The following is an 18,178-nucleotide window of genomic DNA, read 5'->3' as shown; positions in this document are numbered from 1 at the left end:
TCCACTAAAAGTCATTATTTATATAGAGAATCCTTTTCAAAAATTGGCATGCTGACATTCAAATCCCCACATGACCTACGGATATTTGAAATATTTGTTGCAACTGTGTCACACATCCCACAACCTCCGATGAAAAGGATCCAAAACTTGACCACCCCCAGAGTCCAACTAAAAACTGTTGGAGCCAGAACTTTCAGTCATGCTGCCCCTACCCTTTGGAATTCCAAAACTAATCAAGACAGCTCCAACCCTGGACACGTTGAAATCAAAACTGAAAAGCCACCGGTTTAGTCTGGCATTTATGATCACATAACTTGTTCCCTTGTACACATCACTATGTACTGATCTGAGACAAGCATATGCGCTTCAGGTCCGCAGGGAGAAAAGTGCTTTACAAATGTTTTGTTGTTGTTATATGGAGAACATTGTGGGCCATATTTTATTGCTGAACTCGTCAGCGCTAAGCCCTGGGGAGTTCTTAACTTAGGCGATGCGGGCATCGCCTAATCTTCTTAAACTTTAGACCCCCCCAGGCGGAAAAGAACTGGCTTGGGCGATATAATCGCCCGGCGAGTTCTTTACACAGTATCCAGTTACCGTTTGCATGCCTCCTTGAAGCGATGCTTCCCGGCAGACATGAGCGTTAGCTTAGACCTGCAAAAAGCAGGTCTAAAGCAGCTAACGCACGTCGTCGCCGCAGCATCTGGGGGTCTCCTTTAATAAGGAGACCCCCAGTGCTCCCCGTCAGGTCGCCGCACACTTTAGAAGCCCCCCACGTAGCTCTGCCCGGCACCCCTGTCATTATACATACCACCGCCGATCACCCGACGCCTCTCGACGCAAATTCCATAGCGTAATTACAGTGTATCTAACACTGTAATTACTGTCCGCATAGTAGGAGCCCGGGCAAAGCATCTTTGAATCTGCAGCCGGGGCTCCCCATTGGTCCGCTGTCTGAGCCACAGACAGTGTTCGGCGAGTTAGTGCGCATATGTGGGGAGTGAGGCCGTGGTGCTGAAGGACAGCACCACAGTGTAAACCTCACTCCCCATCGCCCGGTAATAGGGAGCATCGCTCAGGCTTTCGCTTGAGTAATGCTCCCTAATGATCGGCCATCGCGCAAAGGATATTGGCGATAGGTTTTGCCGGTAATCCTCGCGTGATGGCAAGGTGATAAGTAACTCGCATCTGCAAGCTACTTATCACCTTGAATAGGATATGGCCCTGTGCTCTTTACTTCATTAGCAACCTACTGTATTTTTCAACAGTGACCTCTATAGTCTAATAGTTGGAGGTATGCATAGAAAGTCCTGCTGTGGGCTACAGGGCACAGTTTTTGAAAATTGTATAAGATTACATATCAGTAGGAAGAAATATCATCCCAGCTAATAATGTTTTTTTTCCCATCATACACTATAGTGTGACAGCCAGAGACATGCAGTCCTACTCTTAACTTACTTATAACCTGTATTAGACAGAGATAACGCCACCATTTCCATATGCCCAGCAATTATTAGCTAAATGTCTGCTATGCTCAGAAGAAAGCCTTTCTTTTTCTATTGCTGTTAGAATCACAAAATGGTATTTAATGTTTGTTCATCACACTTGAACTTCGAGCTTTGGATAACAGCAGCCCCATGTTTGTGAAAACAGCAGTGTATGCGTGATCTTCACTATCAGAGTAACTCAATTTCCTTAATTTCACAGTACTGCATTTGTTTCATCCGGCAATCATTAATCTCCGAGTCCATAAACAGTTATGCAGTCCAGTACTTTCTCTTATTCTGACTGTACTCCATTCTGTGGCACATATGCCAAGAGGGTGCAGTCTCACCCTGCCTACTCGTGCCTGGATGAATTATTATGTATTATTATATAGCACTGACATCTTCCGCAGCTCCGTACAGAGTATATTGTCTTGTCACTTAACTGTCCCTCAGAGGGGCTCACAATCTAATCCCTACCATAGTCATATGTCTATGTATGTATCTTGTAGGCCAATTTAGGAGGAAACCAATGAACTTACTAACCACCAGGTACCCACACCCTGTGTCTATGTGGGTTTCTGGAGGAAACCCTCACAGACACAGGCAGGACATACACACTCTGTGAAGATAGTGCCCTGGCTGGGATTTGAACCATCATCTGTATGTTCTTGGAATGTGTGAGTAAACCGGAGTGCCCAGAGGAAACCCACACAGACACGGGGAGCACATAGAAACTCCGTGCTGATAGTGCCCTCGGTATCTTGAGAACTAGTGCTGGGATGATCCTACTCTGTATCTAGAGAACTGATGCTGGGATGATCCTACTCTGTATTTAGAGAACTAGTGCTAGGATGATCCTACTCTGTGTCTAGAGAACTAGTGCTGGGATGATCCTACTCTGTATCTAGAGGAGTTGTGCTGGGATGATCCTACTCTGTATCTAGAGAACTAGTGCTGGGATGATCCTACTCTGTATCTAGAGAACTAGTGCTGGGATGATCCTACTCTGTATCTAGAGAACTAGTGCTGGGATGATCCTACTCTGTATCTAGAGAACTAGTGCTGGGATGATCCTACTCTGTATCTAGAGAACTAGTGCTGGGATGAGCCTACTCTGTATCTAGAGAGCTCGTACTGGGATGATCCTACTCTGTATCTAGAGAACTCATGCTGGGATGATCCTACTCTGTATCTAGAGAACTCGTGCTGGGATGAGCTTACTCTGTATCTAGAGAACTCGTGCTGGGATGGCCCTACTCTGTATCTAGAGAAGTCATGCTGGGATGAACCTACTCTGTATCTAGAGAACTCATGCTGGGATGACCCTACTCTCTATCTAGAGAAGTCGTGCTGGGATGATCCTACTCTGTATCTAGAGAACTCATGCTGGGACGATCCTACTCTGTATCCAGAGAATTTGTGCTGGAATGATCCTACTCTATCCAGAGAAGTCGTGCTGAGATGAGCCTACTCTGTATCTAGAGAACTAGTGCTGGGATGACCCTACTCTGTATCTAGAGAAGTCGTGCTGGGATGACCCTACTCTGTATCTAGAGAACTAGTGCTGGGATGATGCTACTCTGTATCTAGAGGAGTTGTGCTGGGATGATCCTACTCTGTATCTAGAGAACTAGTGCTGGGATGATCCTACTCTGTATCTAGAGAACTAGTGCTGGGATGAGCCTACTCTGTATCTAGAGAACTCGTGCTGGGATGATCCTACTCTGTATCTAGAGAACTCATGCTGGGATGATCCTACTCTGTATCTAGAGAACTCGTGCTGGGATGAGCCTACTCTGTATCTAGAGAACTCGTGCTGGGATGACCCTACTCTGTATCTAGAGAAGTCATGCTGGGATGAGCCTACTCTGTATCTAGAGAACTCATGCTCGGATGACCCTACTCTGTATCTAGAGAAGTCGTGCTGGGATGATCCTACTTTGTATCTAGAGACGTTGTGTTGGGTGATCCTACTCTGTACCTAAAGAACTCATGCTGGGACGATCCTACTCTGTATCCAGAGAATTTGTGCTGGAATGATCCTACTCCATATATATAGAAGTCGTGCTGGGATGAGCCTACTCTGTATCTAGAGAACTCGTGCTGAGAAGACCCTACTCTGTATCTAGAGAAGTTGTGCTGGGATGATCCTACTCTGTATCTAGAGAAGTTGTGCTGGGTGATCCTACTCTGTACCTAAAGAACTCATGCTGGGAAGTTCCTACTCTGTATCCAGAGAATTTGTGCTGGTATGATCCTACTCTATCTAGAGAGGTCGTGCTGGGATGAGCCTACTCTGTATCTAGAGAACTCATGCTGGGATGATCTTACTCTGTATCTAGAGAGCTCATGCTGGAATGATCCTACTCTGTATCTAGAGAACTGATGCTGGGATGACCCTACTCTGTGTGTAGAGAATGCATTCTGGGATGATCCTACTCTGTATCTAGAGAGCTTGTGCTCGGATGATCCTACTCTGTATCCAGAAAAGGCATGCTGGGATGATCCTACTCTGTATCTAGAGAACTCGTGCTGGGATGATCCTACTCTGTACCCAGAGAACTTGTGGTGGGATGAGTCTTCTCTGTATCTAGAGAACTCATGCTGGGATGATCCTTCTCTGTGACCAGAGAACTTGTGCTGGGATGATCCTAATCTGTATCTAGAGAACTCATGCTGGGATAATCCTACTCTGTATCCAGTGAACTTGTGCTGGGATGATCCTACTCTGTATCCAGAGAACTCATGCTGGGATGATCCTACTCTGTATCCAGTGAACTTGTGCTGGGATGATCCTACTCTGTATCCAGAGAACTTGTGCTTTGATGATCCTACTCTGTATCCAGAGAACTCGGGCTGGGATGAGCCTACTCTGTATCTAGAGAACTTGTGCTGGGATGATCCTACTCTGTATCTAGAGAACTCATGCTGGGATGATCCTACTCTGTATCTAGAGAACTCATGCTGGGATGATCCTACTCTGTATCTAGAGAACTCATGCTGGGATGATCCTACTCTGTATCTAGAGGATTTGTGCTGGGATGATCCTACTTTTTATCTAGAGAAGTCTTGACATCCTTGTAGGTCACTTCCTATTGTGCCTTCCTACAATTCAATTAATATGGATATATAATATTTTAGCTGCCACAAATGAGTATGTGACTGTGTTGCTAGGTATTATGGCAGATGTTAATGCCAAGCACAGGAGAGGGCTTGTGCTGCTGCTGCATACAGGTGGAGTTGATTTCTTGTTTATAGGAATGATTTGAGAAAGACTTTTACAGTGAAGAGTTCTGCAAAGCTACCGCTAACAAAGCATGTTTTTCAAGTCACCAGAGTCACGGAGTAAATAAAGAGGTTGTTTTCTAAAAATGACTTAATTAATTCAAGAGATTAGTCAAATTAGACCAGCTCTTGTTTTAATGGTTAGAACACAGGAATATGTTCCATGTGTTGAAAAAATCCTTTTGAGGGACTTCTATAAATATTGTAATTCACAGTAGGTTGAAGAAGTTTCCATGTGTGGAGTGCATTAGTATATTGGAAGAGCTGAAGAGAAAGACAGCATTTGAGACTGAGCAGATCTTGAGGGAGGATTAGAGGCAAGGAAGAGGTACAGGTGAGAGCATACCAATCAAGCATTTTTGACCATACTGGTCGTGTGCAAGTATGGTCCTCATATACCCAGTAGCACAAAGCCACTCACACATGGCATTTTCCTCTGTGCATGAGCGCTTTTGTGCTACTGGGCCTATACAGACCATTCTTGCACATACCCAGTACAGTTATAGTTGTATTTACACAGATAAGAGCACAGGCATGAGGAAGAAGAGGGACCCAGGCAGCAGTGGAGGGGTCTGAATATGGTCATGACCCCCAGTGTAGGTACCAAATCGTGAAGATTCCAAAACAGGACTCGACCCACAATGGATGTAATATCGAAACTTGTATTTATATTATTTATTATTATTATTTTGTATTATTTATATTACATCCATTGTGGGCCGAGTCCTGGATGGGAATCTTCTTTGGGACTTTGAGATTGAGAGGTGTGATGGACCCCTCATCCCAGTAGGACACCCCAAGATCTATATGGTAAAACCCTGAGGCTGGTGAACCATTTTCCACAGTTTGTCGACTCCCCAGTACAGGTAGCCAGATGATCCCCCCTTCAATAATTCATAATGACTCCCCCCCCCCCCATAAATATAGAAATATAGGTAGCCATACAACTCCTCCCCCTTAAATATACGTAGCCAGATGATTACCTCCCCTTTCAGTATAGGTAGTCAAATGACTCCTCCCTGGCTCCTGAGTATAGGTAGCCAGATGACTCCCCCACCCCCAGACACACACACACACACACACACACACACACACTTAGGGTGCTAGGAAGCCAGATGACCCCCCCCCCACCCCATCTTTATTATAGATAGTACGAAGTCCCCTATAACCCTCCCTCCCCCCATTCAGTGTAGGTGATCTGGTTTCTTTCTTTTTTTCACGTGAGTAAAAAATATATTAGATGTAAACAATATTTTTGGAAAGGTATGAACAAGGGACATTTTGGATTATGGCAAAAGTAAAATGCAACCCTTTATATCCAAGAATGGTATTCAACAACAGAACATAGACATGACACGGCTATAAGTCACAGAGTTAACTTCCATGATTTATTATACCTGTTTTTAGTCTCATTAATTCTTTGTTACTATGGCACGTATGCTGTAGCCTCCCTGCAAATCATTACAGTCTCCACCATTAGCATAAACAGAACAAAGTATGAATGTTAGAGCTATTTTGAATGCTTTGGGGATAAGACAAAAGAAATATAGAAATATGAAAATCTTTTCACAAGATTTTAATTTATCTCTGTTTGAAAAGCTTTAACATTTTTAATCTTAAACTATAATTTACTGTATTTTTCAGAATATAGAACACACTTTTTCCCAAAAAAAATTGGGGTAAAAAAAGTCAGTGCGTTTTATATTTTGAAGGTTTGGCCAGACATACCCCCCCCCCCCCCCCCCTCCATACACAAGTTCTTACTGATCCAGCTACACGCTCTGTCTCCTCTGCCCGTCTCACCTGCTGTATACAGCAGATGCTGTATGCACTTGCTCTCCATGGTTTCCATCCTTCCAGGTTCACCGCTGTGCCCAGTACACTTGCACCATCAGGTCACACATGACGTGCGCAGCTAGAGGGCAACAGTGAACCTTGAAGTACAGGGGCCATGGAGGATGAGTGTATACAGTGGCAGCATCTTCTGTATGCAGTGGATAAGACAGAGGGAGGAGATGGACAGAGGACTCTGAGCACATCACTGGGTCGGTAAGAGCATGTAGTTAGCTGTGAGTGTAGTCAGTGTAAATGTCAGTGTAGCTAGGAGTGTAGTCAGTGTAGCTGGGAGTGTAGTCAGTGTAGCTGGGAATGTAGTCAGTGTAGCTGGCGGTGTAGTCAGTGTAGCTGGGAGAGGAGTGTAGTGAGTATCTGGGAGCATAGTCAGTGTAGCTGGGAGTGTAGTCAGTGTAACTGGGAGAGTAGTCAATGTAGCTGGGAGTGTAGTCAGTGTAACTGGGAGTGTAGTCAGTGTAACTGGAAGTGTAGTCAGTGTAAATGGCAGTGTAGTCAGTGTAGCTAGGAGTGTAGTCAGTGTAGCTGGGAGTGTAGTCAGTGTAGCTGGGAGTTTAGTCAGTGTATCTGGGAGTGTAGTCAGTGTATCTGGGAGTGTAGTCAGTGTAGCTAGGAGTGTAGTCAGTGTAACTGGGGGTGTAGTCAGTGTAGCTGGGAGTGTAGTCAGTGTAGCTGGGAGAGGAGTGTAGTGAGTATCTGGGAGCATAGTCAGTGCAGTTGGGAGTGTAGTCAGTGTAGCTGGGAGTGTAGTCAGTGTAGCTGGGAGTGTAGTCAGTGTACCTGGGAGTGTAGTCAGTGTAACTGGGGGTGTAGTCAGTGTAACTGGGGGTGTAGTCAGTGTAGCTGGGAGAGGAGTGTAGTGAGTATCTGGGAGCATAGTCAGTGCAGCTGGGAGTGTAGTCAGTGTAGCTGGGAGTGTAGTCAGTGTAGCTGGGAGTGTAGTCAGTGTACCTGGGAGTGTAGTTAGTGTAACTGGGAGTGTAGTCAGTGTAGCTGGGAGTGTAGTCAGTGTAGCTGGGAGTGTAGTCAGTGTAGCTAGGAGTGTAGTCAGTGTAACTGGGGGTGTAGTCAGTGTAGCTGGGAATGTAGTGGGAGTATCTAGGAGCATTGTCAGTGTAGCTGGACAGTGTAGCTAGGACAGAGACAGTTTGGGGGGAAAAGGTCCATAAGATGCCTTGCACCATGGACACACCGGGTTTAGTATTAACTCTTTTTTTCCCCTTAGTTTTGCCCTCTAAACCTGAATGCAGGGCCGGGCAGAGGCATAGGCTGGAGAGGCTCCAGCCTCAGGGCGCAGTGTAGGAGGGGGCGCAGAATTCATTCAGCTGTCATTCCTAATTGTGTTTGAAGCAGAAAGAAATAAGAAAAGGGGATACATGGCAGTGACTGCAAGCCAGATAACTACATATTAAGGTGTTGGGGAGGTTGTGGGCCCTGTGGCGCCTCTTAGTCTAATAGCAATCAGTGTGTGATGACTGGGGTGGCAGGGATGGAGGGGCGCACTTTGGTGTCTCAGCCTTGGGTGCTGGAGGACCTTGTCCCGGCTCTGCCTAAATGTGTCTTATAGTCCGGAGTGTCTCCCCCCGTCCCCCACACACACTTTTTATGCTTTTTATATATTATTTTTCATATTGATAAAAGTCTGTTTTGTGGAAATTGCAGCTGGGTGTCTATCCTCCGCATGCTTTCCATCTTCCATTTCTTGGAAAAACAAAGCGCGATGTACTTTGCAGACAGTTCTGAAAATTAGCCTCACCTATAAAACTTTCATGGTGCATTTGGCCTTTGCTTGACCCGAACATCTGTTATGGGAAATGATTGCACAAACTGTAGATTGAAAGTGTCAAATGCTTCCATCTGCACTTTCCACCTTGAGTTACATTCTTCATCATTGTGTGCCGCTGCCAAATTATCTGACCATGTCCCAGCTTCAGCTCTAGCAAACGTTCAGTAAAGGTTTCTACGCTATTAAAAAATGGACAAACAGTTAATGCTTATTGAATTACTGTGGTTTTGTATTCTTTAAAGGGAATATATAGTGTTTTGGGTTGTTTTTACATTTATATCTGGCTTATTATTTTTAGCATTAAAAACATTGTTTGTAGGCATCATTTATTCATCATCTGCATTTTCTGAAATATTTTTGGGGGGAATGGCTATAGTTGTACATTAATGTACATTGGAGAGCTTTGCTACAAGATTGGCAATATTGGCAATTTTTATTTTGGTTATGTAGTTCTTTGGCCTGTCAGATAAAATATAGGTAACAAAGTATAAAGTAAAAAGAAAGAAAAAAAACTTGTCTGAGCTCCATAAATACTCCTACATAAGGGACTTCAATGTGTTGGTAAAAAAAAGTCTTGTTGAAAGGTGTTGCAAATTTTAGTGTCAGAAATGGAAGCAGAGCAGACACACTCTGCACCAGATGGCTTCCCAGGCGCTGCAGTCATTTCCCTACAGCTGTCAAATGATGGACAAGAGTTCTCTAAGATGCTTTAATCATCCTCCAAGTAGAAAAGCGAAACAAGAATGGTAATGGTGATGCTTGGCCGGACCATTCCAGTTTTGTATTTGCTTTTTTCCTTTGCATTATTTTACCACTGAATTCTTTACTTACTGTACATTAACACATACAGGCCCTTAGGTGATATATTCATACCTTGGCCCTCATTCAGTTCATTTTTACTCCTTAGTTTTCTTCTAGGTAATCATTTTACACATTATCAATAAAATGCCTTTCAAGCCACCGACAAGCAAGTAAATACTCAGAATTATTTTGACAGTATTTTTCCATCTACTTTTTTGTACTTTTTCAATTGCCGAGTGCTGAAAAGCTATTTTTAGCAGAAAATGAAATATTATTTGCATGGAGAAAACCTAAGAGAAAAGTGAATTTAATAAGGGCCTCAGTATGTTACACTTATCATGGCGCATTAACTTATTCAGTATTATTAAATGATTCATTGCAGCTTTTCAGCTGTCTTGCATGTCTAGTTTAAAGCAGACCTAAACCCAGGACTTCCTCTCTGCTCTAATGGCCCATACTCACGGGCTACAATTGTCGCCGCAATCACGTGGCGCGCGCGTGTTGCGGCAACAGGTCGCCCGTAAGTATGAGGTGCAACATGGGCGCACACCCCGAATCGTCGCTCGTCGCTGCTGTCGCCAGGCGATTGGTGCGGTCAATCGCCTGGCGACAGTTGCCGCCGCAACTGTCGCTAGTCCGCGTGGGTAAGCGACCTACACTTCAGTGCACTGTGTTTCTGGCGGGGGGGGGGGGGGGGGGAGGGACGTCGGCGACAGCTTCCGTCGCATGCCTAATCCCTCTTCCGCAGTGTGTATGTGGAGGGAACTGCGCAGACGGTCCCGTGTGCTAGCCACCAGCTACATTTGTAGCTGGTGTGTATAGGCCATAAAAGATAAGCAACTTCATAATATCCTTTACAGAAAAAAACATTTCTTAAACCACTTCCGTACCAGCAGTCTCTAAGTTCCTATACCTGTTCTAATGTGGTCTGCATTACTGCAGCCTTTTCTAGCTGCACTGTCTCTGTAATATATCTAATCTTCTTTTCTTTATCAAGCTTTGTTGACCCAGGGAGGAATGTGCTTCCTCTGCTGTGATAGGGAGACGTTATGCACGCCCCCTCCAGGCTCTGTGTGTGTGCTTTGTTTATTGCTCTCAGTTTCACCTTGTCTGTAGACTGGAGTGCAGATAATTCATTATGTAATAAAAACCTGCAGTACAGTATACTGTAACATCTGTAACGGCGGAAACAGCCAAGAGGGACCCAGGAGATCACAGTGACTCGATTGGTATGTTTTTTATTGTAGAAATTGGACAGTACAGATCCTCTTTAAAGGGGCACTATGGCGAAAAATTGTAAAATTTAAAATATGTGCAAACAGACAAATAAGAAGTACGTTTTTTCCACAGTAAAATGAGCCACAAATTACTTCTCTCCTATGTTGCTGTCACTTACAGTAGGTAGTAGAAATCTGACAGAAGTGACAGGTTTTGGACTAGACCCCCCAAACTAGCAAAAGCATTCTCATTTGAATGCAGCACAGCCACTGATGATAGGGCATGGAACACTTTAGATACCCCCAGAACTGGATCTTAACTATGCAGTATCATGCCTGAAGAAGAAATACAAAGTTTGGAACGCTTGCAAAGAAATCTGTACAGTTAGTCATTAACCACCTTAGCGGTATGGACGAGCTCAGCTCGTCCATTAACGCCAGAGGGTGCCGCTCAGGCCCTGCTGGGCCGATTTTGATCAAATAAAAAGCAGCACACGCAGCCGGCACTTTGCCAGCCGCGTGTGCTGCCTGATCGCCGCCGCCCTGCGGCGATCCGCCGCGAGCAGCGGCGATCCGCCGCGAGCAGCGGCGAAAGAGGGTCCCCCTAGCCGCCTGAGCCCTGCGCAGCCGGAACAAATTGTTCCGGCCAGCGCTAAGGGCTGGATCGGAGGCGGCTGACGTCCATGACATCACTCTGCTCGTCGCCATGGCGACGAGGTAAGTGAAACACGGAAGGCCGCTCATTGCGGCCTTCCGTGTTACTTCTGCCCGCCGGAGGCAATCAGAAGAACGCATCCGGAGCGCCCTCTAGTGGGCTTTCATGCAGCCAACTTTCAGTTGGCTGCATGAAATAGTTTTTTTATTATTAAAAAAAAACCCCTCCCACAGCCGCCCTGGCGATCTTAATAGAACGCCAAGGTGGTTAAAGCACCTCTCATGGGTATGCCTTTAAGCCAGACGACTTCCAACAAAGTCATGCTATGAACCCTCTGGAGGAGCCTCTTGCAATGGCCATGCGTGTCACTTCCTCTTCCTGCTTCATTCAGTGATGCACTTCTCTAACAGAGAAGACAGGGGTGACTCGAAAGTTATAAAATAGTCAAGATGGCAGCTGTGATTTTTTAAATTTGAAATTGAACAAAAACTGTTTGGTGTAGAACGGCGATCCAGGTATCAAATGAAAGAGGAGAGCACAAGCTACAGAAAGGTATGCATCTTTAAGTACTTTGCAGTACTGATCGGAGTCTTAAAGGCATGCCCATGAGAGGTGCTCGGAGTCCCTTTAAGGTGTCACCTAAACAACTTTTGTTGTTATGTCTTCGGATTCTCTCCATGACAAACACCACATGCAACAGTATTTTTTTTCTGAGCATACATCCTTTGTACAAATCGCTTACTGTCATTTTACTTGTACTACATGTCCAGTTCCCCACTCTGGGTCCAAAGCTAAGCAATTCAGTGAAAGGGATATCACATGACAAATTGATTTACGTTTAATTCCTCATGCTGTACTGCCAAAAGGACAGCGTGTGGTTTAGCAGAGGGTTTATGTGGGATGTTATGTACTTTTCCCCTGGCCATGGCAGTTGTTCGCAGGTCTGCTTTTTGAGCAGGTTCATTATCTCCCATTTGCACAGTAAAGTGTTGTTTTGCTGTATTCTGTTAGGAGATCAAATGACTCATTTCTTAAAAAAAAAGCAAACCAAAATAGTTGTGCTGACCTGCAGCCAATCAGGTGTGAGAGCCCAGTTTATGTGCCTTAAAGTAAAGTTTAGGTCAATTTGGGTGTTTTGTTGTTTACTTTTTGAATAATGTGTAATGCCTACAGCCTCTGGCCAGGTTATCGCGGTATACATGGGGCCCCATAGCAAAGTTTTGGACCCCCCGAAAAAAAAAAAAAACATAAGGCACCTTTGTGGGCCTCCCCCACACCCCAATTTTAGGTAGCCAGAGGGTCCCCCAGCACTAAGTAGCCCTCCAGTAACAGGGCCAGAGGTACCCCCAGTTAGACCTCAGTATAGGAAGCCAAAGCCCCACCTCCACCTCCGTTATAGGATGCCAGAAGTAGTGCCTCCCCAGTGTAGGTGTCCCCCAGTATAGGTAGCCAGAGATGACCCCCATCTAGGTAGCCAGAACAGTCTGCTCAGTATAGCTAGCCACAGGTTCCTCCGTACAGGCCCCCGCTATAGGTAAACAGTACAGGTAGCCAAAGGTAGCACCTTCAGTATAGGTAGCCAGAGGGCCCCCAGTATAAGTAGTCAGAGGGCCCCCAGTATAGGTAGTCAGAGGGCCCCTAGTATAGGGAGTCAGTGGGACCCCAGTATTGATAGCCAGAGTTCCCCCCAGTATAGGTAGTCAGAGAGCCCCCAGTATAATGAGTCAGAGGGCTCCCAGTATAGGTAGTCAGAGAGCCCCCAGTATAATGAGTTAGAGGGCCCCCAGTATAGGTAGGCAGAAGGAAGCCGTGCCGTGGAAGTGTGTCACTTGTTGCTGCTGCTAGTTTTCACTTTGGGGAGCTGCCATGGACCCCCATATTACCGCCACCGACCATGTACACTAGGCCCCCCATGGCTACGGGCCCCATAGCAGCAACTATTCCTGCTATGGTGATCGTATATTTCCCTTAAAGTTCAGCACAGTTTGGGAAAGCTAGCTGCATTCCGGTGTAGGAAATCCAGATTGATGGTTCATGGGTACCAGTTGATGCTAGCTTTTTGTTATCTGAGCCTGTTGCTCAGTGGTATTGTTCCTTTCTATGTAATTCTGCTGTCTATCCCCTGCGTTTTACGTACACTAATGACCACTTATGAGATTGCTTTACATATTAGTGAAGCATTGGTGGGTGGGTAGGTGATTTTCTTTCAATATAAAGGGGACTTTATGGTTATAAGACAAATAAGCCTGCATTGCAGTGTATGTATATTTGCACAATTGCTATTGATACTCATTTTCTACCTGTTTGTTTTTTCTACCTGCGATAAAACAAATAAAAAAATAAATAAAAAAAAAGTCCAGAGTTGTTTTACCACTTCACACCTAGGAATTGGTGCACTAACCACCGGTAATATTGCCATGTGCAGACAGCACACTGCAATATTACCGTCACTACCGTCAGAAGTGTACCGCATGTTACACGATTAGCAAGGCCCACAGTACATGATTAACGCAAGTGTTACTGTGTTAAGGTATGCTATGCAAGTACAACGACAACAAAACCTTTGTAAGGCTCCCTGCACACTGCAAATCCGTATTCCGATTCCGTTTCCGATTCCGATTCCGTTTCCGATTTTTCTTGAATACATTCAACAGAAAAACGGATCAAAAAACGCAGCATGCAGTTAAGATTAAAAATCTGAATCGGAATCGGATGTAAAAACAGATTAAAAAGCGGAATCGGAATCTGAAATGCATGCAGTGTGCAAGAGGCCTAAAGTGTTTTTCTCCCGTGTGACCCAAAGCGCATAAACGTGTCTCAGATCATAAATGCCAGACTAAACAGGTGGCTTTTCAGTTTTCAGTGTACAGGGTGGGAGCTGTCTTAATAGGTTTGGCAAGGCATCCTACAGGGTAGGGACAGCATGACAAAAAGCTGTAGCTCCAGAAGTTTTGAGTTGTACTCTAGGGGTGGTGAAGTTATTACTTTGATCTGAGGTTGTGGCTGGTATGATTAAGGGCCATTGTGAGTCCAAAACATGCCAGTGACCTGGCTGTGTGTTTTTTCTTGACTCAATAAAGGTGTTTTTTGCAATTTTGGAACGGCATTGTACGGAACCCACTTTTTTCTTCGGATGGTGTGACGCAGTTGCAACAAATCCTTCAGTTACCCAGGGCCTAGGTCATGTAGCGATTTGAATGGTAGCAAATTTTATGGGTAGCCTAGCCAGTGTAGTGAGCAAAGGAGTGGTGATGTAGCAGTGGCTGGGTTGGCTGGTTAACAGTCTTACGGCAGCAAGAAGCATAAAGTAAAACATTTTATAAATATGTGTAACAATCTGTTGTTTTTGTTGTTTAGGTTCTATTTAATGTAACGATAACGATGGACAGTTGTGATGTAGGAGGAGGACAGAACTACATCATCCTAAAACCCATTGGTTTCAATGAAACCGTAAAAATAAAAATACACAGGACTTGCACTTGTCAGTGTAACGGCCCATTGAGGCCTAAGGAGCCGTGCATAACTGAGGTCCACCCGGACTGCCCAGGAGTTCCTTGTAGAGACAATAACTGCAGCTCTGGTGAATCCGCATATCTGCCTGAGAGCTGCAAGCATTCCCCATCTGAGGCCCACTGCAGCGGAAGGGGGGCATGTCTCTGTGGAAAGTGCTACTGCCATGAAACCAAACTGGGAAAAATATATGGGAAATACTGTGAAATGGATGACTTCTCTTGTCCATACTACAAAGGAAAATTGTGTTCTGGTAAGTAGCATTGAAATGATTTGTTGCTGAACCTGTCTTAGTTGTGCTTTGTGTGAAAACACACCTGAAGGGAGATGCATGTGGAGGCTGACACATTTATTTCCTTTTAGTTTCAGGCTAAGTTCACAGCGGTCAGTTGCACAACTATCTCATTATAATGACTGTGAACTGCAATGAAGACTGAACATGGACCATACAAAGCCTGCATGCAGCGAGTTAGAATAACGTGATCCGTTACTGTGAACAGGCCCATATTATTCTGCAACGCAACTGACCACTGTGAACAGGGCCTTAAACATTGTTTACTTTGGAAGGAAAACAAAATACAACAATTGACAAAGTAAGGCATTGTCAATGACACTTATCAAAGATATACACATGGCATCTTGACAATTCACTTGTCCGGAAATACAGATATCAATACAGCAATTTCAATAAGATAACTAGAACATTGTATATGATTCCAAGGCCCAATATGTTGTTCATATTAAATCCATATGTATATTATAGAGGAGGAGAGGGGACCCCAAAGAGCACACCAAGGCTTCATCTAGCCAGAAGAAACCAGTACTGGCAGATCATTTTACTGCAGTCTCTCTAAATGCCTATTTATTTCCTTTTTAAACGGGGGGGGGGGGGGGCGCTCTGAAGTTCTGCAGGGGGGCCCGGTGGGGCTTAGTTACGCCCCTGCTACTGGCATCTTTCCGTCCCCACTCAAAAAAGCTGTTGTGACACCACTACTTAAAAAACCTTCTCTAGATCCTACCACACTTGCCAACTACTGCCCAGTGTCCCTTCTCCTATTTGCATCCAAACTACTTGAACGCCATATACATGCAGAATTAAGCCATTATTTATCTGCTAACTCCCTACTTGATCAGTTCCAGTCTGGCTTTCGCTCTAACCACTCCACGGAAACAGCCCTTACCAAAGTGGCCAATGACCTTTTTACAGCCAAATCCAAAGGTCAATTTTCCATACTCATCCTTCTTGACCTGTCATCAGCATTTGATACTGTCGACCACACCTTACTCCTACAAATACTTTCAAATGTCGGAATAAAGGGCCTTGCTCTCACATGATTATCTTCCTACCTCTCTGGAAGGTCCGTCACAGTCTCCTACTCAGATCAGATCTCTTCTCCTCATGCTTTGTCTGTCGGGGTTCCCCAAGGCTCTGTCCTTGGTCCCCTCCTTTTTTCTATCTACATGCATGGTCTTGGTGATTTAATCAAGTCATTCGGGTTTCAATACCACCTCTATGCAGACGATACACAACTGTACCTCTCTGCCCCAGACCTTAACTCCCTCCTTAAACGTGTTCCTGACTGCTTGTCTGCTATATCCTCCTTCATGTCCTCTCGCGTCCTAAAACTTAATATGAGTAAAACAGAACTAATAATTTTTCCACCGTCTCTGTCCACCTCCCTGCCTGAAGTTACAATAAATGTTAATAACACTCCCATAACTTCAGTTCCCAAAGCTCGGTGCTTGGGGGTGATATTCGACTCATCTCTCTCTTTTATTCCACATGTTCACTCCATAACCAGCTCCTGCCATCTCCAACTCAAAAACATATCTCGCATCCGTCCCTTTCTCACTCAAGACACAACTAAAATGTTAATACATGCTCTCATAATTTCTCGTCTGGACTACTGCAACGTACTACTTTGTGGACTACCGTCTAACAATCTGACCCCACTCCAGTCGGTACTGAACTCAGCTGCTCGTCTCATTCATCTTTCTTCTCGATCTTCCTCTGCCGACCCTCTTTGTCAAGCTCTTCACTGGCTGCAAATTAACCAGAGGATTCAGTTCAAACTCCTAACCCTAACCTACAAAGCTCTCCACAATCTCTCTCCCCGGTACATATCCTCACTAATCTCCAGATACAAACCCAATCGCAATCTCAGATCGGCACATGATCTTCTGTTGTCCTCCTCTAGAATCAACTCCTCACATTCACGTTTACAAGACTTCGCACGTGCTTCACCCCTCCTCTGGAATGCCCTCCCACAACACATCCGTCACTCGCCAACCTTTGTTACCTTTAAAAGCTCTCTAAAAACACACTTGTTCCGACAAGCATATGCTCTACCTTAGGCTACTTCCCTTTGTACTAAGACCAAATTGCACTCCTACTAGGTATCCTAAAACACAAAGCCTCTATATATTTGCTGCATACTACCCCTCCTCCTGTCCCCCCCCCCCCCCATTCCCTTTAGATTGTAAGCTCGCAAGGGCAGGGCTCTCTCCCCCTTTTGTGTCTTGGTAACCATTATACATTTTATTTATCATGTTAATTTTATCACTGTCATTACCAATTCGATAATTTGTATTTTGTATCATTCTTTGTATTTTGTCACTAATTATGTATCTTGTATATTGGTGTACACCATTGTCTGTATTATTATGTACCCCATGTTTGTTTCTTACTTTGTACAGCGCCACGGAATAAGTTGGCGCTTTATAAATCAATCATAATAATAATAATAATAATAATAATATATACCATAGATGCCTAACAGGAACCTACCTATCTATGCCTAACAAAAACCCTTGCCTAAGGGCCCTTTTTCATTGGCGAAAGAGATGCATTGCGACTATCGCGTCACCTCGCATCACTTCCGCTCCCGTTCGCGTCACTTCCACATCGGGAGATGCGGAAGTGCATAGAAGGAGGCAGCAGGCAGATGCAGCCGTGCGAGAATCTGCAGTATGCTGCAGATTCTCTGCTCACTCTGCACTGCTTTGCATTATGCATAACCAGCACACAATGGAAACTGTTCTATTGCCGTGCATTGGTTACAGTCCAGCCGTGGTGCGATGCGTCTATGTAGCTGCATCACACCGCATCTAATGCAAACGGGCTCTAACAGGATCCAACCTATTTATGATTAACAGGAGCCCCCTCCCCGCTCCCATCTATGCCTAATAAGAACCCTAATCTATTGATGCCTAACAAGAACCCTCCCCTATCGATGCCTAATAAAAACCATCCATTACTGATGCCTAACAAGAACCCTCCCATACCTATGCCCGATAAGAACCTTATGACTAACAGGAGCCCCCCATCTATACCTTCCAAGAACCCTCCCTTATCGATGCCTAACAATACCCCTCCCCTATAAATGTCTAACAAGAGCCCTCCCCTATGGATGTCTAACAAGAGCCCTCTCCTATCGATGCCTAACAAGAACCCTCCCCTATCAATGCCTCCATTTATTCCTAACAAGAACTGCTCCTATCTATGCCTAACTTTAACCACCACTCCATCTACAGTATACCTAACATTAAGGTAGCCATACACTGGTCGATTTGCCATCAAATTCGA

At 44.8% G+C, this 18,178-nt stretch overlaps 1 protein-coding gene across 2 annotated transcripts in view; it reads left to right on the top strand.

Moving 5' to 3' along the window:
• The window catches only part of ITGB8 (integrin subunit beta 8), a 185,367-nt gene that overhangs the window by 143,951 nt on the left and 23,238 nt on the right, over positions 1-18,178 (top strand). For both annotated transcript variants that reach the window (XM_068238639.1, XM_068238638.1), the window contains exon 10: positions 14,440-14,845. In XM_068238639.1, the coding sequence (XP_068094740.1) occupies positions 14,440-14,845 (406 nt within the window). The remainder of the gene's footprint in view (positions 1-14,439; positions 14,846-18,178) is intronic.

This window comes from Hyperolius riggenbachi, chromosome 5 (assembly GCF_040937935.1).
Source record: "Hyperolius riggenbachi isolate aHypRig1 chromosome 5, aHypRig1.pri, whole genome shotgun sequence".
Taxonomy (NCBI): domain Eukaryota; kingdom Metazoa; phylum Chordata; class Amphibia; order Anura; family Hyperoliidae; genus Hyperolius; species Hyperolius riggenbachi.
The sequence above is the reverse complement of the archived record's forward strand: the minus strand, read 5'-3'. Positions and strand labels throughout refer to the sequence as shown.